The 23,813-nt window shown below is 61.6% G+C and overlaps 3 protein-coding genes across 4 annotated transcripts in view; 2 read left to right on the forward strand and 1 right to left on the reverse strand.

Annotated features, from left to right (window-relative positions):
- The first annotated feature begins 2,983 nt into the window (after positions 1-2,983).
- EEF1AKMT3 (EEF1A lysine methyltransferase 3) lies at positions 2,984-5,199 on the forward strand. The gene is made up of 4 exons (XM_030967119.1): positions 2,984-3,303; positions 3,768-3,879; positions 4,609-5,046; positions 5,136-5,199. Exons 1-4 carry the CDS (start codon positions 3,004-3,006, stop codon positions 5,180-5,182), a joined length of 897 nt encoding a protein of 298 aa, XP_030822979.1. The 5' UTR covers positions 2,984-3,003; the 3' UTR covers positions 5,183-5,199.
- A 678-nt stretch (positions 5,200-5,877) lies between these two features.
- On the forward strand, positions 5,878-10,531 carry TSFM (Ts translation elongation factor, mitochondrial). The gene is given in 7 exon segments (XM_030967017.1): positions 5,878-6,519; positions 6,823-6,954; positions 8,255-8,383; positions 8,465-8,572; positions 8,967-9,026; positions 9,028-9,052; positions 10,006-10,531. Coding segments are annotated over 7 exon segments (1,518 nt in total). The 3' UTR covers positions 10,428-10,531.
- Positions 10,532-15,835: 5,304 nt separating this feature from the next.
- SLC11A2 (solute carrier family 11 member 2) overlaps positions 15,836-23,813 on the reverse strand; it is a 49,281-nt gene continuing 41,303 nt past the window's right edge. For both annotated transcript variants that reach the window (XM_030967103.1, XM_030967102.1), the window contains exons 16-17: positions 21,071-21,124; positions 15,836-15,936 (exon numbers count right to left, since the gene is read on the reverse strand). In XM_030967103.1, the coding sequence (XP_030822963.1) occupies positions 15,859-15,936; positions 21,071-21,124 (132 nt within the window). In that variant the 3' untranslated portion in view covers positions 15,836-15,858. The remainder of the gene's footprint in view (positions 15,937-21,070; positions 21,125-23,813) is intronic.

Genomic DNA, 23,813 nt, shown 5'->3' on the forward strand with positions numbered 1-23,813 from the left:
TCCCAGCACAACCAGTGCTCCCAGTGCCCCCCAGTGCTCCCAGTACAGCCAGTGCTCCCAGTACAACCAGTACAGCCAGTGCTCCCAGTGCTCCCAGTGCCCCCCAGTGCTCCCAGTACAACCAGTGCTCCCAGTGCTCCCAGTACAGCCAGTGCTCCCAGTGCTCCCAGTGCTCCCAGTACAGCCAGTGCTCCCAGTGCCCTCCCAGTGCCCCAGTGCTCCCAGTACAACCAGTGCTCCCAGTACAACCAGTGCCCCCAGTGCCCCCAGTGCCCCCAATGCTCCCAGTACAACCAGTGCTCCCAGTGCCCCCCAGTGCTCCCAGCACAGCCAGTGCTCCCAGCACAGCCAGGGCTCCCAGTACAACCAGTGCTCCCAGTACAACCAGTGCTCCCAATGCCTGCTCAATGCTCCCAGTGCCGCCCCCAGTGCCCCCCCAGTGCCCCTCCCCAGTCCTCCCAGTGCTCCCAGAGCCCCCAGTGCTCCCAGTCTCCCCAGTGCCCCTCCCCAGTGCTCCCAGTTCCTCCCGATGGTCCCAGTAATCCCAGTGTCCCCTGATGTCCCCCAGTACCCCACACCCCCCTCAGTCCTCTCAAGTTCTTCCAGTGCCCCCTGATTCCCCCCCAGTCCCTCCAGCGCACCCAGTTCCTCCCAGTCCCCAGTCCCCCCAGTGCCCCCAGTGTTCCCAGTGCTCCCAGTCCCCCCAGTGCCCCCAATGTTCCCAGTGTTCCCAGTGCCCCCAGTCCCCCCAGTCCCCTCAGTCCCTCTCCAGTCCCCCCCTCCGCGGGCTCTTCCCGCTCGGGGCCGTTTGGGGAATTCGGCTGCGGCCAGACCGGGGGCGAGTTCCGGGAACCCCCGGGGGTGTCGGGGGGGGTTGAGCAATGTGGGGCCGGAGCCGCCCGGCCCTTCCCGGCCGGTCCCCCCCAGTCCCCTCCCGTCCCTTCCCGTCCCGTTCGCTCCCTCCGGGGCTGCCCGGACCGGCTCCGGGCGGGGGTCCCGGGCCGGGGCACGGGGGGACGCGGTGCTGTGACCCCCAGTCCCTGTCATTTTTCCCGCGCCGCACCGTACCCCCGGTCCCTGTGACCCATGTCCCCCCGTCCCCCGTCCCCATTGTACCCCCTGTGACCCGGTCCCTGTGACCCCCCCCAGTCCCTGTGACCCCTGTACCCCCCAGGTCTCTGTGACCCCCCCAGGTCGCTCTGCCCCAGCGCCGCCCCCCCGGTGTCCCGGGGCCACATTAACCCGGTGACGCAGGCGGTGACGCGGCTGCGCGGGGGGTCCCGGGGGGGGACACGAGCGGGACCGGGGGGGGTCGGGGCGGGTTGTTCATTACCCCGGGGTCACCCCCTCAGCCCCCGGTCACCGTGAGCTCGGGGAGCCCGGCTCGGGTGGCACCGGAGGCGGGTCCGTGACACCCGCGCGGTGGCACCGGGGACAGGTGTGTGACATCCTGCACGGTGGCACCAGGGGCGGGTCTGTGCCACCCGCGCGGTGGCACCGGGACGGGTCCGTGACACCCGTGCGGTGGCACCGGGGATGGGTCCGTGACACCCGCGCGGTGGCACCGGGACATGTCCGTCACACCCGTGCGGTGGCACCGGGGATGGGTGTGTGACATCCCGCACGGTGGCACCGAGGGAGGGTCCGGGACACCCGCACGGTGGCACTGCGAGGGCACGAGGCGGAGATGGCATCGGAGGGGTGACAATGGCAGTGGTGGCACGGGGAAAGGGGGGGTTGGCACCGTGTCACCCTCCCCGGCAGGGACAGAGGGACAGGGGTGAGCTGGGGCAGGGGGACACGGGTGAGGGACACGGGGACAGCGAGGACAGGGAGGTGGCACCAGGGACATCAGGATGAGGGACATGGGGACAGGTACACCATGGGCAAAGCCACCAGGGCTGGGGACACCGGGACGAGGGGACAGGGACACGGGGGGGACAAGGACACAGGTGTGACAGGGACACAGGTGTGACAGGGACATGGGCAGCAGGAACCGAGGACACTGGCATCAGGGACATCAGGGCACCAGGGCTGCGGTGATACCAGTGACACGGTGACACTGGTGGCACTGGCACAGCGACGGGCGGTGGCATTGGGAAGAACACCTGGAGGGACTGCTGGGGTGACACTGGGGACAGGGATGAGGAGCCAGGGGACACCAGGGATGGGGCAGGACAGGGGAGCGGGAGTGACCAGGGATGGCCTGGGGACATTGGGGACAGGGCAGCCACCAAGGGCAGGGGGGAAGGGGACACCGGGATGGGACAGGGGACAGTGGGATGGGGCAGGGGACAGGTCAAGGGACAGCAGGGACCCAGCAGGGGACACGGGGACATGGGATGGGACACGGGGGTGGGGGGGGACACAGGGGACATCGGGGGACATTGGGGGCACCGGGGAACACCGGGGGAAACTGGGGGACACCGGGATGGGGAAGAGGACATGGGGGGACTTTGAGAGACACCGGGGGACATTGAGGGACATTGAGGGACACCGGGGAGAGACACCGGGGGATATCGGGGGACACCAGCATACACTGGGGGACATCGGGGAGCACTGGGGGACACTGGGGGACATCGGGGGACATTGAGGAACACCAGGGAACACAGGGGGATATCCGGGGACATCTGGGGATATCGGCGGACACCGAGGGACACTGGGGGACAGCGGGGAATATCGGGGGGCATCGGGGGACATTGAGGGACGCCGAGAGACACCGGGGAACACCGGGGGACATTGAGAGACACCGGGGGACATTGGGGGACACCGGGGAGAGACACCAGGGGATATCGGGGGACACCGAGGGACATCCGGGGACATTGGGGGACACCGGGATGGGGAAGGGGACACCGGGGGACACCGAACCCCCCCCCCGGGACCGCGGGGGCCGGGACAGAGCGCGCGCCGTGGGCGGAGTCCTATCACCGGCGGAGGGGGCGTGGCTTAGCACGATCGGCCAATCAGATTCGGGGGGCTCGACCCGGCCCCGCCCCTTCCACGATGGCGGCGCCCGGGTGCCACGTGGGGACCGGGGGGGGGCGGGAGGAAGAGAACGGGGAAGAGGAAGAGGAAGAGGAAGAGGAAGAGGAAGAGGAAGAGGAAGAGGAAGAGGAAGAGGAAGAGGAAGAGGAGCAAGGAGAGGAAGCAGAAGCGGCGCTGCGGGCCGTGTTCCCCCGGGACCCCGAGCTCTTCGCCGAGTGCTTCCCAGAGCGGCGCCGGTTCCGGCTGTGCGGGCGCGTCCTGCACATCGCGGAGCACCACGGGCCGCGGCTCGGGCCCGCCGGGGCCGTCTGGGAGGCGGTGAGCGGCACCGGGGGAAATCCCGGAGGATACCGGGCGTACGGGGATGTCGGGGACACCAGGAGGGGGGAGGTGACATCCCGGGGGAGTGGGATCCCGGGTGGGATCCCGGGGGGGATACACGCGGCATGCCGGGGGTGGCAGGAGGGATGGGCGGTGGGGAACGGGGGGTACCGGGGGCTGACATCGCGGTGGGCAGCGGGAGCGATGCGTGATGGGGGAGGGGGTTACCGAGTCATGGCGGGAACGGGGAACACCGGAGGGGGCACCGGGAACGGGCACTCTGACCGGGGGCTGAGGGGCCCTGGGCATCCCGGCCGTGGTGGCCACTCGGGGACACCGCGGTGGCCGCGGGGGGACCGGGGGAGACCCTGGGGGCGCAAGAAGCAGCAGTGGGGGGACTTTGGGGTTCGGGGGTCTCCCATGGGCTGGGGTCCCGCAGTGTCCCCTCTGTGCCCCCCCAGGCCCTGTCCCTGTGCCGGTTCCTGGGCGAGCAGAACCTGGAGCTGGCGGGGCGGCGGGTGCTGGAGCTGGGGGCCGGTACCGGCATCGTGGGCATCTTCGCTGCCATGCTGGGTACGGAGGCACGCGAGGGGTGGGTGGGGGGACACCTGTGGAAAGGGTGGGGACACCTGTGGGGGACACTCGTGGGTGAGGGGGATCCCCGTTCTCCCGCCCAGTACAGAACTGGAAACTCCTGTGAGCAGCCCTGGAGTTTATTGCGATCTGGGGGGGGCACGGGTGGTTACCACACCCCCCTCTCCGCTTTGGGCTTGGGGTTTATTGGGGTCGGGAAGGGTTTGGGGAGATCCAGTGGGGGTGTTCCTCACTCTGACTCGGGGATTTTTGGGATGTGGGGGGGTTTACTGGGATTTTCAGATGGGGTTCCAAGGGGGTGTTCCTCACTATGGCTCACAGGGGGCTTTATTGTGATTTTGGGATGGGGGGTCCCAGAGGGTGTTCCTCACTCTGGTTCAGGGTTTTATGGGATGTAGATGAGGTATTACTGTGATTTTGGGATGGGGGTCCCAGAGGGTGTTCCTCACTCTGGTTCAGGGTTTTATGGGATGTGGATGAGGTATTACTGTGATTTTGGGGTGGGTGGCCGAAGGGGTGTTCCTCACTCTGGCTCAGGGGTTCACTGTGATTTTGGGATGAGGTTCCAGAGGGTGTTCATCACTCTGGCTCGGGGGTTTACTGTGATTTTGGGGTGGGTGTCCCAGGGGCTGACCCACCCGCTGACCCACGGTTAACTGTGCTCTGGGGGGGTTACCGGGCGCCGCTGACGGCCGCGCTGCCCTGCAGGGGCCGAGGTGACGCTCACGGACCGGCCGCCGGCGCTGCCGCAGCTCCGGGAGAACGCCCGGCTCAACTTCCCGGGGGCCGCGGCGGGGCCGCGGGTGCGGGCGCTGCGCTGGGGCCGCGACCAGCGCCGCTTCCCGCCCAAGTTCCACCTCATCCTGGGCTCCGACATCGTGTACGACCCCCGCGCCTTCGGGCCGCTGCTGGGCACCCTCCGGCACCTGCTGGTGCCGCCGGCCCAGGCGCTGCTCAGCGCCCGCCTGCGCGGCGGCGAGGCCGGGGCCGCCCGCTTCTTCCGGCAGCTGCTGCCGCCCTTCTTCGGGGTGCGGCTGCTGCGGCGGGAGCCCGAGCGGGACATCGAGATCTACGCGGTCACCCCGCGGGACGGAGCCCCGGAGCGGGGCGGGCCCGGGCTGGAGTCCCTGACCCCGCGGGACCGAGGCCGTACCGTGGCCCCGGGGCGCCGTCCACCCCGGTGGGCCCCGGCAGGGGCGGGCCCGGGCTGGAGTCCCTCACCCCGCGGGATGGAGCCCCGGAGCGGGGCGGGCCCGGGCTGGGGTCTCTTACCGGGGATTAAATGGTGCCGAGGGTCGTAATTCAGGCGCTGTGTGTGATTTGGGGGGCTGGAGGGGGTTTGGGGAGGGGGACAGGCCGGGGGGTGCTGGATAGGGCGGGGGGTCTGTGAGGGGCTGGGGTCTGTGAGGGCCGGGGGTGGGGGGTTTGTGAGGGTCGGGGGGTCTGTGAGGGTTGGGGGATCTCTGAGGGTCTCTGAGGCTGGGGGGTGTCTGTGAGGATCAGAGGGGGGTCTGTGAGGCTGGGGGGGCTGCGAGGGTCGGGGGGGGTGTCTGTGGGCTGTGGGGGTTTGTGAGGGTCTGGGGTTTATGAGGGCCGGGGGTCTCTGAGGGTCGGTGAGGTTTGGGGGGTATGTGAGGGCCGGGGGTCTCTCGGGTGCGGGGGATCTGTGAGGGTCTGGGGTCTCTGAGGGCCAGGGGTCTGAGGGCAGAGGGGCTCTGTGAGGTTTGGGGGGGGTCTCTGAGGGCCGGGGGTCTCTCGGGTGCGAGGGGGTGTTGGGGCGGGGCATTTCGAGCCCGCCCCCTTTCCCAAAATTCCCCCTCAGCCAATCCCGCGCCTCCCTGGCGCACGCGTGACGTCACATACGCACGCAGCAGCCAATCGCTACCCCGCGCGCTGACCCTTCCCGGCGCCCGTAGCGCGGGGCCGTCGCTGCCCGGTGTGGCGTGACGTCACGCGGCGCGCCGCGGGCAGGCCGGGATGCAGCGCGCGGCGCTGGGCGCGCTCGGGGGGGCGGCGCGGGTGAGACCGGGGACCACCGGGACCCCAGAACCCCAGCCCCGGGACCACCGGGACCCCCGGAACCCCAGCCCCGGGACCACCGGGACCCCAGCCCCGGGACCACCGGGAACCCAGCCCCGGGACCACCGGGACCCCTTGGCCCTGGGACCCCCCGCCATGGGATCACCGGGAACCCCAGAACCCCAGCCCCGGGACCACCGGGACCCCCCAGCCCCGGGACCACCGGGACCCCCCAGCCCCGGGACCACCGAGAACCCCGGAACCCCAGCCCCGGGACCACCGGGACCCCCCAGCCCCGGGACCACCGGGACCCCCGGAACCCCAGCCCCGGGACCACCGGGACCCCCAGCCCCGGGACCACCGGGACCCCCCAGCCCCGGGATCACCGAGAACCCCGGAACCCCCCAGCCCCGGGACCACCGGGACCCCTTAGCCCTGGGACCCCCGCCATGGGATCACCGGGAACCCCAGGATCCCCCAGCCCGGGGACCACCGGGACCCCCAGAACCCCAGCCCCGGGATCACCCGGACCACCGGGAACCCTGGGAACCCCAGCCCCGGGATCACCGGGACCTTCCAGCCCTGGGACCCCCCGGGAATGTCGGGACCCACAGATGGGGATCCCCTGGGACCCTCATCCGCGGGACCCCCAGAACCCCATCCCCGGGACCACCGGGAACCCGGGAACCCCCAGCCCTGGGACCCCCGGGACCACCGGGACCCCCAGCCCCGGGACCACCGGGACCCCCCCTGGCTATCCCCGAGCGCCCCGCCGCCGCTCTGCGCTTCCCCCCCCACCTCCGGTACCCCCCGTGCCCCCCCATACCGGGCCCGCCCCGTACCCATCCCGCACCCCTCGGGCCCCCCCCCGAGGCCCGGCCGTGACCCCCCCGTGCCCCGCAGGCCGCCCCGCGCCGCTGGCTGAGCGCGGCCCCGCCGGCGCTGCGGGAGCTGCGGGAGCTGCGGGCGCACACCGGGCAGCCCGTGCTGCGCTGCCGGGAGGCGCTGGAGCGGGCGGGGGGCGACCTGCGGCAGGTGCGGTAACGGGGGAGGGGGGCACCGGGGGGGCACAGAAACCGGGAGGAGAACGGGGACCAGGAGGGGGATGGGCAGCGGGGGACTCTGGGGGTCGCAGGGGGTGTTTGGGGAGGGGGTCACTGTGGCAAGAGGGTCTTTGGGACAGGGGTGTTTGGGGGAGGGGGTCGGGGGCGTCTGTGGGCAGGGGCTTTGGGGAGGGGGTCCCGGGGAGGGGGTGCGGATATGGGGTCCATGGGGCAGGGGGTCTGTGGAACAGGGGTCTTTGGGGCAGGGGGTCTTTGGGGCAGGGGGGCTTTAGGGAAGAGGGTCCCCAGGGCAGGGGGGGCTTTGGGGAAGGGGCTGTTTGGGGCAGGGGGTGCCTGGGGTTCCTGGAGCAGGGGGTCTTTGGGGCAGGGGTCTTTGGGATAAGGGGTCCATGGGGCAGGGGTGTCTTTGGGGCAGGGGGCTTTGGGGAAGGGGGTCCCTGGGGGAGGGGGTCCCTGGGCAGGGGGTCTATGAGTAGGGGGCTTTGGGGGAGGGGTCTTTGGGGGAGGGGTGTCTTTGGGGCAGGGGGGCTTTGAGGCAAGAAGATATTTGGGAAGGTGGTCCCTGGGGCAGGGGGTCTTTGGGGAAGGGGCTGTTTGGAGCAGGGACTGCCTGGGGTTCCTGGAGCAGGGGGTCTTTGGGGCAGGGGGCTTTGGGGGAGGGGGTCCCCGGGGCAGGGGGTCTTTGGGCAGGGGGTGTTTGGGGTGGGGGGTCCCTGCAACAGAGGGGTCTTTGGGGCAGGGGGGTATTGGGGAAGGGGGTCCCTGGGGAGGGGGGTTTTGGGGCAGGGGGTTTTGAGATAAGGGGTCCATGGGGCAGGGGGGTTCTGGGCCAGGGGGTCTTTGGGACAAGGGTCCCTGGGCCAGGGGGTCTTTGGGGCACCAGGAGCAGAGCAGGCCCAGCCCTTGGGGGGTGGGAGGGCCACGGGGTCGGGTCTGGTCTGTGCCCCCCTCGTGTCCCCCACCAGGACGAGGGGTGGTGATGGGGACATTGGGGTGACCCTGGTAGTGTTGGGGGACACGGGGGTGACCCTGGTAGTGATGGGGACACTGGGATGGCCCTGTCAGTACTGGGGGACACTGAGGTGACCCTGTCAGTGCTGAGGTGACCCTGAGTTCACCCTGTCGGTGCTGGGGACACTGAGGTCACTCTGTCAGTGATGGGGGACATTGGGGTGACTCTCTGGGGACACTGAGGTCACCCTGTCAGTGCTGGGGTGACCCTGTCAGTGCTGGGGGACCCTGAGTTCACCCTGTCCCCCCCATGTCCCCAGGCCGAGGCCTGGCTGGAGGCCGAGTCGCGCCGCCGGGGCTGGGCCCGAGCCGCTGCCCCCGGGGCTGCCCGGGCCCGGGAGGGGCTCGTGGGGGTCCTGAGCGAGGGCCCGGCCGCTGTCATGGTGGAGGTGAGTGAGGGGGGGCTCTGGGGGTCCCCTGTGTCTCCCCCGGGGGTCTCTGTGTCCCCAAGGTCACCGTGTCCCCCCCAGGTGAACTGCGAGACGGATTTCGTGGCGCGAACCCCCGACTTCCAGCAGCTGGTGGAGATGGCGGCCAGGGGGGTCCTGGGGCACTGCCAGGGGGCCTCGGGCACCAAGGTGGGCTGCCAGGGGGGCTCTGGGCTGCCAGGGGGTTTTGGGGGTGTTGGGGGAGTTGGGGTGGCAGAGATGGTGTTGGGTTCTTGGGGGAACCTGGGGTGTCAGGAGTTTTGGGGCAGGGTTTGGGGGTGGCAGGGGGTGTTTGGGCAGGGTTCGGGGGTTTGGGCAGGGGTTGGGGGTGCTGGGGGATGTTTTGGGGGTGTTGGAGCAGGGTTTGGGGGTGCCAGGGGTGTTGGAGCAGGGTTTGGGGGTGTTGGGGCAGGGTTTGGGGGTGCCAGGGGTGTTGGGGCAGGGTTTGGGGGTGTTGGGGCAGGGTTTGGGGGTGTCAGGAGTTTTGGGGCAGGCTTTGGGGGTACCAGGGCTGTCGGGGTGCCCCTCTGACCCCTCTCCCCAGCTCCTGCTGCCAGAGGAGGAGCTGGCCCAGGTGCGGGCAGGGGATGGGGGGGACCTGCTGAGTGCGCAACCTGGCACTGGCCATGGGTGAGTGCCCGTCCCAGTACATCCCAGTACATCCCAGTGCCCCCCCCAGTGCCCATCCCAGTGTGCCCAGTGCCCCTCCCAGTGTGCCCAGTGCCCCTCCCAGTGCCCCCAGTGTGCCCAGTGCCGCCAGTGCCCATCCCAGTACATTGCAGTGTGCCCAGTACCCATCGCAGTACATCCCAGTGCCCCCAGTGCCCATCCCAGTGCCCCCAGTGTGCCCAGTGCCCCTCCTGTGCCCATCCCAGTACATCCCAGTGTGCCCAGCGCCCCTCCCAGTGCCCCCAGTGCCCCCCCCAGTGCCCCTCCCAGTACATCCCAGTGCCCCTCCCAGTACATCCCAGTGTGCCCAGTGCCCCTCCTGTGCAATCCCAGTTTGCCTCCTTGTCCCAAGTCCCCTGATCCCCAACCCCAGTGATGCCAAATAACCCCCCAGTGCCCCCCAGTGTCCCCAGTGCCGGACAGTCCCAGTGTCCCCAGTGCCCCCTCTGCCTCTCCTCAGTGCCCATCCCAGTGTCCCCAGAGCCGGACAGTGCCAGTGCTCCCAGTGTCCCCAATGCTCCCAGTGTCCCCAGTTCCCCCAGAGCCTGACAGTCCCAGTGCCCTCCCAGTGTCCCCAGTGCCCCCTCTGCCTCTCCTCAGTGCCCATCCCAGTTTCCCCAGAGCCCTCAGTGTCCCCAGTGCCCCCAGTGCTCCCAGTGCCCTCCCCAGTGTCCCCAGTGCTCCCAGTGCTCTCCCCAGTGTCCCCAGTGCTCCCAGTGCTCCCCCAGTGTCCCCAGTGCCCCCAGCCCGTGCCAGCCCCGCTCTGTGCCGGGCACACCCTGCGCTGTTCCCTGGGCTGGCCTCTGGCTGCTCCAGGACCCTTTATTTTGTGGGGGGTCCTTCTCTCTGCTCTCCATGCCCCCCCCCCATTTTTGGGGCGCTGACAGTGTTTCCCCCCCCTCTGTCCCCCCCAGGCCGCCTGGGCGAGCGGCTGGCGCTGCGCCGGGCCGGCTGGCTCCGCGCCCCCCCCGGGGGTTTCGTTGCCACCTATGCCCACGGCTGGGTGCCCCCCGGGCCCGCCGTGGCCATGGGCACCTACGGGGCGCTGGTGGCGTGCGGGGGGCCGGGCCCGGGGCCCCCCCCGGCCGAGCTGCGGGAGCTGGGGCGCAGGGTGGCCCAGCACGTGGTGGGCATGGCGCCCACCGCGCTGGGCACCCCCGAGGACGAGCTGGGGGGGGACAGCGAGACGCGGCTGCTGGCGCAGGGGACGCTGATGGAGCCGGGCGTGCCCCTGGGCCGCTACCTGCGGGACAGGGGGGGGCTCCGGGTCTGGGATTTCCTGCGCTTCCAGTGCGGGGAGGAGCCCCCCAGGGAGCCCCCCGCCCCCCCGGGCTGAGGGATGTGGCTCGGGGGGCACACAGACCCCCCCCCCCCCAGGCCAGGCTGGGGCAGCGAGGGCCCCCCCAGGTGCGGGGGTGAGGCTGAATAAAGGTGCACAGGATCCAGGCCGGGTGTTTTGTGCGGGACCCCAACACCCCCGACCCTGCCCCCCCCCCAGGGAATGCTCCCCAACCCCCTGCACCCCCAACCCCCCCCCGCCCCCTCTGAGCTCCCCCAGGGACACCCCCCCCCCTCACTGCAGGGTTTTAATGGCAAATCCACACAAAAAGGGGCTCAGATCCCACAGAGCCCAACCCCAATGGGGGGGGGCAGCTGGGGCTGTGGGGGCACCCCCATCCCTGACACCCCCGTTGTGCCCCTGACACCCCCATTCCATCCCTGACACCCCCATCGTGTCCCTGACACCCCCATCGCATCCCTGACACCCCCGGGGTGGGTTTGGGGGGTCCCAAGGGACAGGGGGTGTGACAGAGAGGGGAGAGCGACAGGGGACAGGTGGGGGGGGACATGGGGTGGCTCAGGTGGGACATGGGGAACGGGGGACAGGTGGGGATATGGGGCGGGTGGGGGGACAGGGGGGCAGTTTGGGACTTGGGGCAGGGGGGATGGGGGGAGATGGGGCAGGTGAGGACAGGGGAGCAGGTGGGGGACATGGGGCAGGTGGGGGGACAGGGGGACAGATGAGGGGACGGGGGCAGTTTAGGACATGGGGCAGGGGGGGATGGGGGAAGATGGGGCAGGCAGGGACAGGGACAGGTGGGGACAGGGGAACAGGTGGATGTGGGGCAGGTGGGACACGGCGCAGGTGGGGACAGGTGTCTGGGGGGGTCAGAGGGGTGGCAGCAGTTGGGGTGACGAAGCCGAGCACCGAGAGACACCGAGGGCAGCCGCTCCGGTCCCCCCTCCTCCGTGACGTCACCGGCCGCCTCCCGGGGCAAGTAACCGGGAACAGGCCGGGCTGCAACAGCCTATCCTGGATTACTTGAACCGGGCCGCGGCCGCCGCACCCCCCGGCGCTGGCACCGCCGCGCTGTCCCCGCTCCCCGCTCCGCTCCGTTCCCCCGGCGGAGGCGTCCCGGGGGGGGCATCAACAGGAGGGTGACAGCGACCGGGGGACACGGGGGGGACACGGGGCTGACCCGAACCCCCCCACCCCCCCATCCCCCCTCAGTCCCGGGGGTCAGCCCGGCCCCTCCCCCCCCCCCGGTACCTGCCGCTCCCGCCGCGTCCGGTGGGGGGGAGGGGCGGGGGGGGCGGGGGCGCGCGCCCACCGGAGCGCGCGGGGCCGCGGCGGTTTCCAGGCGCCCCCGGGGCGGGGCCGCCGCCGCTGTGGGACGGGCGCGGAGGAGGGCGGGGCTAGGGGGGACTTGAAACGGGCGGAGGGCGATGATTGGGTGGGCGGGGAAAGGGGCGGGGCGCGGTTGTGTTTACCTCGCGCAGGGCGGCTGAGGTCACGCCCCTTTTGCTGAAATGGGCGTGGTTTGTGAAGCCACGCCCATGTGTCATGAAGGGGCGTGGCCTGGGCCGGGCTCTCTTCAGCCGCTTCTCCGCGCTGAATGTTGCGAAATCAATTTCGTTAAATTCGAAAAAGAATCGCTTTCCCCCGGGATTTATGAGCGGGAACCCCAAAGTCCTCCCGTTTCCACCCCAAATTCCTTTTTTCATCCCATTTCCACCTCAAATTCCTGACCCAAATTTCTTCTTTTTTCATCGCATTTCTTCCTAATTCACCTCAAATTCCTAACCCGAACCCAAATTTCTTCTTTTTTTTATCCAATTTCCATCTAATTCACCTCAATTTCCTACTACTAACCCAAATTCCTTCTTTTTTATCCCATTTCTGCCTAATTCCCCTCAAATTCCTAACCATAATTCCTTCTTTTTCATCGATTTTCCTCCTAATTCACCTCAAATTCCTGACCCAAATTTCTTCTTTTTTCATCCTATTTCCCCTTAATTCACTTCAAATCCCACCCACTTCATACAAATCCCTTTGGTTTCCCCCAAATTCCTATTTCCCCCCAAATAAATCCCGCCTATTTCACCTCAAAATCCCTCATTTTTCGCCCCAATTTCCTCTTTCTTCACCTAAATTTCCCTCATTTATCCACATAGGAATTATTTTTTCTTGGGTTTTGGGGTTATTTAAAAGGAAAATCTGTAGGAAAAAAGAGGAATCCCCGCCCAGTTCTGGGGTGGTTTTAATTCCTTTTCCATTACGGAACCGAACTGGTCCCGGTGCGGCGCCAGCCCCGGTTCCGGGGCTAACTGGGACAAACTGGGACAAACTGGGACAAACTGGGACAAACTGGGAATTGGCCGCGGGGAGCGGCAGCGTGCGGGCGTTCCCCGGCAGAGCGGCCAGCGGGAAACTGGGGCGGACTGGGATGGACTGGGAGGGACTGGGAGGGACTGGGAGCGGCCAGCGGGAAACTGGGGCGGACTGGGAGGGACTGGGAGGGACTGGGATGGACTGGGAGCGGCCAGCGGGAAACTGGGGCGGTCTGAGACCAGACTGGGAGTGGACAGAACTGGACTGAGACCAGACTGGGGCGGACCGGGAGTGCTGAGCTGGGAGCAAACTGGGACTGGACTGGGACCAGACTGGGGGCGGACTGGGACTGGACAGAACTGGACTGGGACGGGACTGGGATTGGACTGGAGCTGTACTGGGACCGGACTGGGAGGGGTCTGGGGGCGGACTGGGACAGGACAGGACAGGACTGGAGCCGTACTGGGATCGGACTGGGCCGTACTGGGATTGAACTGGGGCCGTACTGGGATTGAACTGGGGCCGGACTGGGATTGAACTGGGGCTGTACTGGGATTGAACTGGGGCCGTACTGGGATTGAACTGGGACTGGACTGGGATTGAACTGAGACTGGACTGGGATTGAACTGGGGCCGTACTGGGATTGAACTGGGGCCGTACTGGGATTGAACTGGGACTGGACTGGGATTGAACTGGGGCTGTACTGGGATTGAACTGGGACTGGACTGGGATTGAACTGGGGCTGTACTGGGATTGAACTGGGACTGGACCGGAACGGGACTGCGGTCCGACCGACGCCCCGCCCCCACCAACATCCGGGCACCTCAAACCTCAGCCCCACCCATACACTCTGCATCACCATTGGTTGCTGCTGTGTGACGTCATTGATGGGCCGGGGGGCGGGGCGGGGCGGCTCCTTCCCGGGATCCCAAAATCGCCCCCAGCTCGGCCCCGTCCCTCACCTGGGACCCCCGGGCGGATCCCGGCAGCGCCAGAGGGCTGTCCCAGCGCGTCCCTGCTCGGGGACACCGGGCCCGCACCCCAAACCCCCGGGGCTGTGACCCCAAATCCCACCATGCCATGACCCCAAACCCCCAGTGCTGCCACCCCAGAACCCCCCGGTACCATGGCCCCAAAACCGCCAGTGCTGTGACCCCAAATCCACCAGACCCCACACCCCAGGTCCCCCAGTGCCACCACCCCAGACCCCCAAGTGCCGCTACCCCAAATCCCCCAGTGCTGCCACCCCAGAACCCCCCGGTACCATGGCCCCAAAACCGCCAGTGCTGTGACCCCAAACCCCCCCAGTGCCACCACTCTAGAGCTCTCAGTACCGTGACCCCAAACCCCTGCAGTGGGGCCACCCCAAACCTCCAAACCCCCCCCAGTGCCACCACCCCAGAGCTCCCTGCACTGCCACCCCAAATCCACCAGACCCCCCCACCCCAGACCCCCCAGTGCTGCCAACCCAAACCCCCCAGTGGGGCCACCCCAAACCTCCCCAAACCCCCCAGTGCCACCACCCCAGATCCCCCAGCGCCGCCACCCCAGAGCTCTCAGTGCCGTGACCCCAAACCCCCCAGTGCCTCACCCCAAATCCCACCAGTGCCACGACCCCAAATCCCCCCAGTGCTGTGACCCCCAAATCCCCCAGACCCCCCACCCCAAATCCCCAGTGTCACGACCCCAAACCCCCCCAGTGTCACGACCCCCAAATCCCCAGTGGTGTGACCCCAAATCCCCAGTGCCGCGACCCCAAATCCCCCCAGGCCCCCACCCCAAATCCCCTGTGCTGTGACCCCAAACCTCCCAGTGCTGTGACCCCAAACCCCCAATGCCTCACCCCAAATCCCCCCGTGCTGTGACCCCCAAATCCCCCAGACCCCCACCCCAAACCCCCCAGTGCCGTGACTCCACCTCCCAAATGGGGTTTTGGGTCCCCCCAAACTCCATCCCCGCGAACCCCAAACGGATCCGGCCCCACCCTGGAGCCGCCCCCGGTGTGTGGGGGATGGGGAACTGGGAATGGATGGAATTCCTGGGAAAAGGGGAAATTCCTGGGCAGCCAAATTTTATTTCTCAAACCATTTTTATTTCTCAATGTTTTTTATTTCCGAATCTGAAAGCCGCAGAGAGGGAAATTCCCGGTGGGAATCCTGCTGGGTTTTTGGGAGCTGCTGCCCTCAAACCCCCCTGAGGGGCGATCTGGGGTCCTGGAAAAGCCCAGAACTGCTGGAAACACTGGGAACGCCTCTGTCCCCAAAGCCTGAGCCTGGCAGCAAAGCTGGCTTGGGAATTAAACCTGGCTTTCATTTTATTGGGAAATCCCAACGGGAACATTCCCGGATTAGGGAAAACCCCAAAGAGCAAAGTCCTGCTGGAGCGACTGGAGTGGAAATCCAGGAATTCCCAACTGGAACATTCCTGAATTAACCCAAGGAGCAAAGTCCTGGCTTTCCTTGGGAATTAAACCTGGCTTTCATTTTATTGGGAAATCCCAACGGGAACATTCCCGAATTAGGGAAAAAAACCCCGAGGAGCAAAGTCCTGCTGGGGTGACCTGAGTGAAAATCCGGGATTCCCAACGGGATCACCCCGGAGCTGCCGTGGGGGGGGAAACGGGGAAACCTTTGAGGGGCTCTGAGCGGGCCCTGGCCGGGGGGGTGGCCCGGGTGTCCCCAAGGATGGTCTGGGTGTCCCCATGGGTGTCCTGGGTGTCCCCAGTGCTGCCCCAGGTGTCCCCAGGGCTGTCCCAGCTGTCCCTAAGGCGGGCCCGGTGTCCCCAGTGCTGGCCCAGGTGTACCCAAGGTTGGCTCAGTGTCCCCAGGGCTGTCCTGGCTGTCCCCAGGACTGGCCCAGGTGTACCCAGGTCTGGCTCAGATGTCCCCAGGGCTGTCCCGAGTGTCCCCATGGCTGTCCCGAGTGTCCCCAAGGCTGTCCTGGCTGTCCCCAGGGCTGTCCCGGCTGTCCCTAAGGTGGGCCCGGGTGTCCCCAAGGCTGTCCCAGGTGTCCCCAGGGCTGTCCCGGGTGTCCCCAGCTGTCTGTTCCCCACCCCCGCTCTCCTCCCCTTGCCCCGTCCCGCTCCCGCCCCCGCTGCCCCGGCGCTGTCCGCCTCTTTGTTCCCCACCCGTCCGGGGGTCCGCGGGCTCCGGGGTCACCTGGGGACGGACGGCTCGGAACCGACGTGGCCGAGGAGGAAGAGCTCGGGGCGGGCGGCGAAGCCCAGGCGGCCCTGGGGGGGGAAGGCAACAATTAGTGCCGGGATTTAATTGGGGGAGGCAACAATTAGTGCCGGGGGGGTTTAATTGAGCCTGGCTTAAGGAAGCCTGAGCCAAAGAGAGCAGAAGGAAGCCCGAGCTCAGCCCGGCTTAACAAAGCCCAAGTGAAGCCCAGGTAGCAAAGATGGAACGGAGGCTGGTTTAGCAAAGCCGCAATTTAATGAAGCCCGAACTGAGCCTGGTTTAATAAAGCCGCGATTTAATGAAGCCCGAACTGAGCCTGGTTTAATAAAGCCGCGATTTAATGAAGCCACGAATTAATGAAGCTCGAATAGAGCCTGGTTTAATAAAGCCGCGATTTAATAAAGCCCGAATAGAGCCTGGTTTAGCAAAGCCACAATTTAATGAAGCCCGAACTGAGCCTGGTTTAACGAAGCCCAAGTTGAGGCGGGTTTAATGAAGCTCCAATTGAGGACGGTTTAACAAAGCCTGAATTAAATCTGCTTTCATGAAGCCGATGTCGAGCCCAGTTCAAGGAGCCCGAGCAGGGCAGCTTTAAATGAAACCCGAGCTGATCCCGGTTACGGCAGCCCCAGTTGGGCCCGGTTTAACCAAACCCGGTTTAACCAAGCCCGGGCGGGAGCCGAGGCGCCCCAGGGTCACCCGCGCCCATTAATTAGCGAGAGCAGCAGGAACGGCGCTAATTGGGAGCGATCCCGCTGTTAATTGGGGCAGGTCTCGGTCCAGCCCCGCCCAGGGCTCCGAGCGGCCTCTCCCTCTGCATTCCCAATTAACTGAGCGAGCTTAATTAACTTCGGGGCGTGGCTGAGCCTTAATTAGCAGTGACTGCACAAGGAACCCCTCGGGCTGGCGCTAAACCGGACTGAGCCACGGGCGAGGCTCTGAAGGAGCAGAAGCAGGAAAAAAGGGGCAAAAGCAGGAAAAAAAAGAGAATTTGGGGTTTTTTGGTGGCTCTGGCCTGGGCAGGGCGGGATGAAGGTGCCAGCCCCGATCCCACCGAAGGAATTCCCATGGGAAGGGGGGCGAGGGACCCCCGAGCCAATCCAGGGGACAGGGATGTGCCCCAGCTCCCCCTGATCCACTCTGAATTTTCCCTTTTTTTCCAATTTTCTGCGTTCCCCGCATTCTCTGCATTCGTGGCTCTGTGTTATCGGCCCGTTGCATTAATAACTCATTCTCCAAGCGTTTTTTCCCCTGGGCAGAAAAACAAAAATCCCAGAGCTCCAAGCCCCAGGAACAACTCCTGGAGATTTCACGGGCAGAGCCAAGGGGGGCTCCAGAGGGGAGGGAATTCCATCGCCACCTCTGCTCCTAATTGCGCTTTTATTAATTATTTCACTTCCTAAAACCTACAAAAAACGTCCTCACCCCTGTGGGGGTGGAGTTTTGTGAGCATCTTCCCATCACTGCCCCCAAAGGCCTTGAAGTAAAATCCACTTTTATTTGAAGTCAGAGCTAAAACGATCTCGAGTTTCGTTCCCAGGTTGGGGAAAAAAAGGGAACAACCCCACAGGGGCTCTGTCCCAGCGCCAGCCCCAAAAAATGACCCAGGAAGCCGAGTTGGAAAAGTCTCCATGTTTTAATGGGGTTTGTACAACCAGGACCAAAGGGGGAAAACCCCAAAGGCAGAATTCCCAATCCGGGGGGGGTTTACAGCAGAATTCCAAAGCCCAAATCCAACTCTGGGCACAAATCCCAGAGCTCGAGGCTGCTGTGGAGTGGGAATGGGAGGAAAACCCACAGATGTTCACTAAAGGGTTAAATCCTGCTGGGGTTCTGGGGTGACAGCGGGAAAAACGAGAATCCTTGCGGCCAGGGGGTGCTGCAGGTTTGGGGAAGGCGGGAGCACGGATCTGATCCTGCCCCACATTCAAGGGGGATTTTCCTGCTGGGCTCTGAGCGTCGGCACCTTCATCCCTGGGCACAACCCAGAGCTGGTGGGGATGGGTGAAACCCCAGCAGACCCCAAAACAGATCCCAAATACTGCCCAGAGCTGGTGGGGACGGGTGAAACCCCAGCAGATCCCAAACCAGATCCCAAACAGCCCCCAGAGCTGGTGGGGATGGGTAAAACCGCAGCAGATCCCAAAGCAGATCCCAAATACTGCCCCCAGAGCTTGTGGGGATGGGTAAAAGCCAGTAGGGATACTATAATTAATTAATAAAATAATTAATGCTCAGGTTTCCTATCCTCGTGGGAATGGGGAGTGTTTTAATGTCAGTAGTGATACCAGAATTAATAAATTAATTAATTCGTTTTCAGTTTTCCCATCCTCATGGCAATGGGGAAGTGTTTTAGAGCCAGTAGTGATAACAGAATTAATTAATTAATTAATACAATAATTAATGCTCAGTTTTCCCATGCTCATGGCAGTGGGGAGTGTTTTAAGAGCCAGTAGTGATAACAGAATTAATTAATTCAATAAATCGTTATTTAATTAATTAATTCGTTTTCAGTTGTCCCATCCTCACGGCAATGGGGAGTGTTTTAAAAGCCAGTAGTGACAACAGAATTAATTAATAAAATAATTGAGGTTCAGTTTTCCCATGCTCATGGGAGTGGGGAGTGTTTTAAAGTCAGTAGTGATCACAGAATTAATTCATTAATTAATTACTTAATTAACTAATTAGTTTTCAGTTTTCCCATCCTCATGGCAATGGGGAGTGTTTTAGAGCCAGTAGTGATACCAGAATTAATTAATACAATAATTAATGCCCAGTTTTCCCGTGCTCATGGGAATGGGGAGTGTTTTAAAAGCCAGTAGTGATAACAGAATTAATTAATTAATACAATAATTAATGCTCAGTTTTCCCATGCTCATGGCAGTGGGAAGTGTTTTAAAGTCAGTAGTGATCACAGAATTAATTCATTAATTAATTATTTAATTTGTTTTCAGTTTTGCCATCCTCATGGCAATGGGGAGTGTTTTAAAAGCGAGTATTGATAACAGAATTAATTAATTAAGTAAATAATTATTTAATTAATTAATTCGTTTTCAGTTTTCCCATGCTCATGGCAATGGGGAGTGTTTTAGAGCCAGTAGTGATACCAGAATTAATTAATACAATAATTAATGCCCAGTTTTCCCGTGCTCATGGGAATGGGGAGTGTTTTAAGAGCCAGTAGTGATCACAGAATTAATAAAATAATTAATTACTTAATTCGTTTTCAGTTTTCCCATGCTCATGGGAGTGGGGAGTGCTTTAAAAGCCAGTAGTGACAACAGAATTAATTAATTAATACAATAATTAATGCTCAGTTTTCCCATCCTCATGGAAGTGGGGAGTGTTTTAAAGCCAGTAGTGATAATATAACTAATTAATTAAATAATTATTTAATTAATTAGTTAGTTTTCAGTTTTCCCATCCTCATGGGAATGGGGAGTGTTTTAAAAGCCAGTACTGATAACAGAATTAATTAATAAAATAATTAATGCCCAGTTTTCCCATCCTCATGGCAGTGGGGAGTGTTTTAAAAAACAGTAGTGATGACATAATTAATTAATAAAATAATTAATGCTCATTTTTCCCATCCTCATGGGAATGGGGAGTGTTTTAAAAGCCAGTAGTGACAACAGAATTAATTAAATAAATAATTATTTAATTAGTTAATTCGTTTTCAGTTTTCCCACCCTCATGGCAATGGGAAGTGTTTTAGAGCCAGTAGTGATAACAGAATTAATTAATTAATACAATAATTAATGCTCAGTCTTCCCATCCTCATGGCAATGGGGAGTGTTTTAAAGTCGGTAGTGACAACAGAATTAATTAATTAAATAAATAATTATTTAATTAACTAATTAGCTTTCAGTTTTCCCATCCTCATGGGAATGGGGAGTGTTTTAAAAGTGAGTATTGATACCAGAATTAATTAATACAATAATTAATGCCCAGTTTTCCCGTGCTCATGGGAGTGGGGAGTGTTTTAAAGTCAGTAGTGGTACCAGAATTAATTAATTAATTAATTAATTAATTTTCCGTTTTCCCATCCTCATGGCAGTGGGGAGTGTTTGAAAAGCCAGTAGTGATGACATAATTAATTAATACAATAATTAATGCTCAGTTTTAAGCATAAAGCACCAAACCTGCCCAGCCTGGGGCAGCCCCAGCCGCGGTGCCACCCCGTGCCAGCGCCAGCAGTGTCCCCAAATGCCACCCAGCAGGGATTTGGGGTGTTTAGCTCACTGGGTCGGGCTCAGCGCCAGAGCAGCGCTCCTGGGGTGCGGGGTTCGTGCTGCGGGGGGGCTCGGGGAGGAGCAATTTGGGGTTTCAAGGAGAAATGGGGGGCTCAGGATGCTCCTGTGTCACCCCCAGGTGTGTCCCCCACCCAGGTGTGTCCCCCCAGGTGTGACTCAGGTCACTCCTGTCCCCCTCCAGGTGTGACTCCCACCCAGGTGTGGCTCAGGTCACTCCTGTGTCACCCCCAGGTGTTCCCCCCCCCCCCCCAAGGTGTGTCCCCCACCCAGGTGTGTCACCCCAGGTGTGGCTCAGGTTGCCCCTGTGTCCCATCTGGAGGGGGCTCAGGTTGCTCCTGTGTCATCCCAAGTGTGACCCAGGCTGCTCCTGTGTCCCCCCCAGATGTGTCCCCCACCCAGGTGTGTCACTCCAGGTGTGGCTCAGGTCACTCCTGTCCCCCTCCAGGTGTGACTCCCACCCAGGTGTGGCTCAGGTTGCCCCTGTGTCCCATCTGGGGGGGGCTCAGGTCGCTCCTGTGTCACCTCCAGATGTGTCCCCACCCAGGTGTGTCACCCCCAGGTGTGACTCAGGTCGCTCCTGTGTCACCCCCAGGTGTCCCCCCAGATGTGTCCCCCACCCAGGTGTGTCCCCCCAGGTGTGGCTCAGGTCACTCCTGTCCCCCCCCAGGTGTGACTCCCACCCAGGTGTGGCTCAGGTCACTCCTGTGTCACCCCCAGGTGTGTCCCCCAGGTGGGGTTCGGGGCTCCAGCCCTGCCCCCAGGGCTCCGTGTGCTCCGTGTCCTCCTGGCCGTGTCCCCGCTGCCCCGAATGTCCCCAAGCGGCGCCGTCCGTGTCCCCAGGGTGGCTCTGGGGGTCCAGCCCCCCCCCCTTTGGCTACTTGGGGGGGTGGGAGGGCGACTGCTCCAGGTGCAGGGTCCGGGTGACGCTTACCGTGCTGCCACAGGCCAGGAAGGAGGCGCCCAGGGCCACCAGGCACAGCCAGCTCTGCGGGGACAGGAGGGGACAGTCAGGGACAGCAGGGACAGGAGGGGACAGTCAGGGACAGCAGGGACAGGAGGGGACAGGAGGGACAGGAGGGGACAGGAGGGGACAGCAGGGACAGCAGGGGACAGGAGGGACAGGAGGGGACAGGAGGGGACAGGAGGGACAGGAGGGACAGGAGGGACAGGAGGGGACAGGAGGGACAGGAGGGACAGGAGGGACAGGAGGGGACAGGAGGGGACAGGAGGGGACACAGGGACAGGAGGGACAGGAGGGACAGTCAGGGACAGCAGGGACAGCAGGGACAGGAGGGGACAGGAGGGGACAGGAGGGACAGCAGGGACGGAGGGGACAGGAGGGACAGCAGGGACAGGAGGGGACAGGAGGGACAGGAGGGGACAGGAGGGGACAGCAGGGACAGCAGGGGACAGGAGGGACAGGAGGGGACAGGGGGGACAGGAGGGACAGGAGGGGACAGGAGGGGACAGGAGGGACAGGAGGGACAGGAGGGGACAGCAGGGGACAGGAGGGGACAGGAGGGGACAGGAAGGGACAGGAGGGACAGGAGGGGACACAGGGACAGGAGAGACAGGAGGGGACAGGAGGGGACAGTCAGGGACAGCGGGGACAGGAGGGGACAGCAGGGACAGGAGGGACAGGAGGGGACAGCAGGGACAGGAGGGGACAGCAGGGACAGCAGGGGACAGGAGAGACAGGAGGGGACAGGAGGGGACAGGAGGGGACAGCAGGGACAGGAGGGGACAGCAGGGACAGCAGGGACAGGAGGGGACAGCAGGGGACAGCAGGGACAGCAGGGGACAGGAGGGGACAGGAGGGGACAGGAGGGACAGGAGGGACAGGAGGGGACAGCAGGGACAGGAGGGACAGCAGGGACAGGAGGGACAGGAGGGGACAGGAGGGGACAGGAAGGGACAATCAGGAATGAGGGATTTGTCTTTCCAAACCAGCACTGGGAGATAAAAGAAACAATGGGAAGGATTCCACTGATTGGTGAATGGAGAAAGAGATTTGCTTTGACAAATAAACTTTGGGTTTGCCGATGAATGAAACTGGATATGGAAAGGTGAAAGAAACAATGGGGAAGGAAAAACCCCTAAATTCCGTAAGAATGAAAAATGCAAAGGGAGAGTTACACGTTCTCTGAAAGAATTCTTTCGCCCAGGATTTTTCTCCTGGGAAGCTGAGGAGCCTCAGCAAAAAAGGAAAACAATTCTTGTGTCATTTGCTTCTCCTGTGTTGTGCTCACACGTGGAATGTGTTTGGAGATTGTTCACCCACAGTGATTGTTTGATTGGGTTCTGGTGGGAGTTTTGACTCATTGTGGTTTTGACTCTTTGGCCAATCGAGGCCAAGCTGTGTCAGGACTTTGGAAAGAGTCAGGAGTTTTCATTATTACGTTTCAGCATTCTGTAGTATCCTTTCTGTATTTTATATATATATATATATATATAAAATACTATAATATATATAATGTTACAACAATATATATAATGTTATAATAATATATAATATATAATATATAATATATAATATATAATATATAATATATAATGTATAATGTATAATATATAATATATAATATGTAATATCTAATATATATAATGTAATATATAATATATAAAATATAAAATATAAAATATAATATGTAATGTATACTATATAATATATACTATATACTATATACTATATAATATATAATATATAATATATAAAATATAAAATATAAAATATAAAATATAATATGTAATATATAATATATAATGTATAATATGTAATATGTAATATAAATATATTATATATAATATATTATATATTATATATAATATATAATATGTATTCTATAATAATATAATACCACATATATATAATTTTTATATCTACATATGTTAGTATAGTATTCTTTAATATAATATTATAAAATAATAAATTAGCCTGGTGAACATGGAGTCAGATCCATAATTTCTGCCTTTGTTGGGATATTCCCAACAAATACAATATATGTTAGTATAGTATTCTTTAATATAATATTATAAAATAATGAATTAACCGGCTGGTTAATTTCACTAAAAGGTGAAATCACTAATGAGCCAAAATCACTAATGAGCTGAGAATGACTAATGAGCTGAAATCACTAAAGAGCTGATGATCATTAATGAGCTGAAATCATGAATGAGCCGTAATCACTAATGAGCTGATAATCACTAATGAGCTGATAATCACTAATGAGCTGATAATTCCTAATGAGCCCGAGGCGCGGGACCGAGCCTCTCTGTGCTGGGCACCCACAGCAGCCGGGTCGGGGAGACCCCAAAACCACCGGGGGCAGCTCGAAGACCCCCACACACAGGGGTGCCCAGGTGGTGCCCAGGGAGTGCTCAGGGCGTGCCCAGGTGATGCCCAGGTGTGCCCAGGTGATGCTCAGGTGATGCCCAGGTGGTGCCCAGGGCGTGCCCAGGCGGTGCCCAGGTGTGCCCAGGTGATGCTCAGGTGATGCCCAGGTGGTGCCCAGGGCGTGCCCAGGCAGTGCCCAGGTGTGCCCAGGTTGTGCCCAGGTGGTGCCCAGGTAGTGCCCAGGTGATACCCAGGTGTGCCCAGGGTGTGCCCAGGTGATGCTCAGGCAGTGCCCAGGTGTGCCCAGGGGGTGCCCAGGTGTGCCCAGGTGTGCCCAGGG

This window comes from Camarhynchus parvulus, chromosome 29, assembly GCF_901933205.1.
Source record: "Camarhynchus parvulus chromosome 29, STF_HiC, whole genome shotgun sequence".
Classification (NCBI taxonomy): Eukaryota; Metazoa; Chordata; class Aves; order Passeriformes; family Thraupidae; genus Camarhynchus; species Camarhynchus parvulus.

Excerpts from the sequence above, each read along its gene's own strand:
- EEF1AKMT3 (XM_030967119.1), top strand. The coding sequence starts at position 3,004 with ATGGCGGCGCCCGGGTGCCACGTGGGGACCGGGGGGGGGCGGGAGGAA. Across the intron at positions 3,880-4,608 it reads CATCTTCGCTGCCATGCTGG|GGGCCGAGGTGACGCTCACG; the intron begins GTACGGAGGCAC and ends GCTGCCCTGCAG. Across the intron at positions 5,047-5,135 it reads CCTGACCCCGCGGGACCGAG|CCCCGGAGCGGGGCGGGCCC; the intron begins GCCGTACCGTGG and ends CGCGGGATGGAG.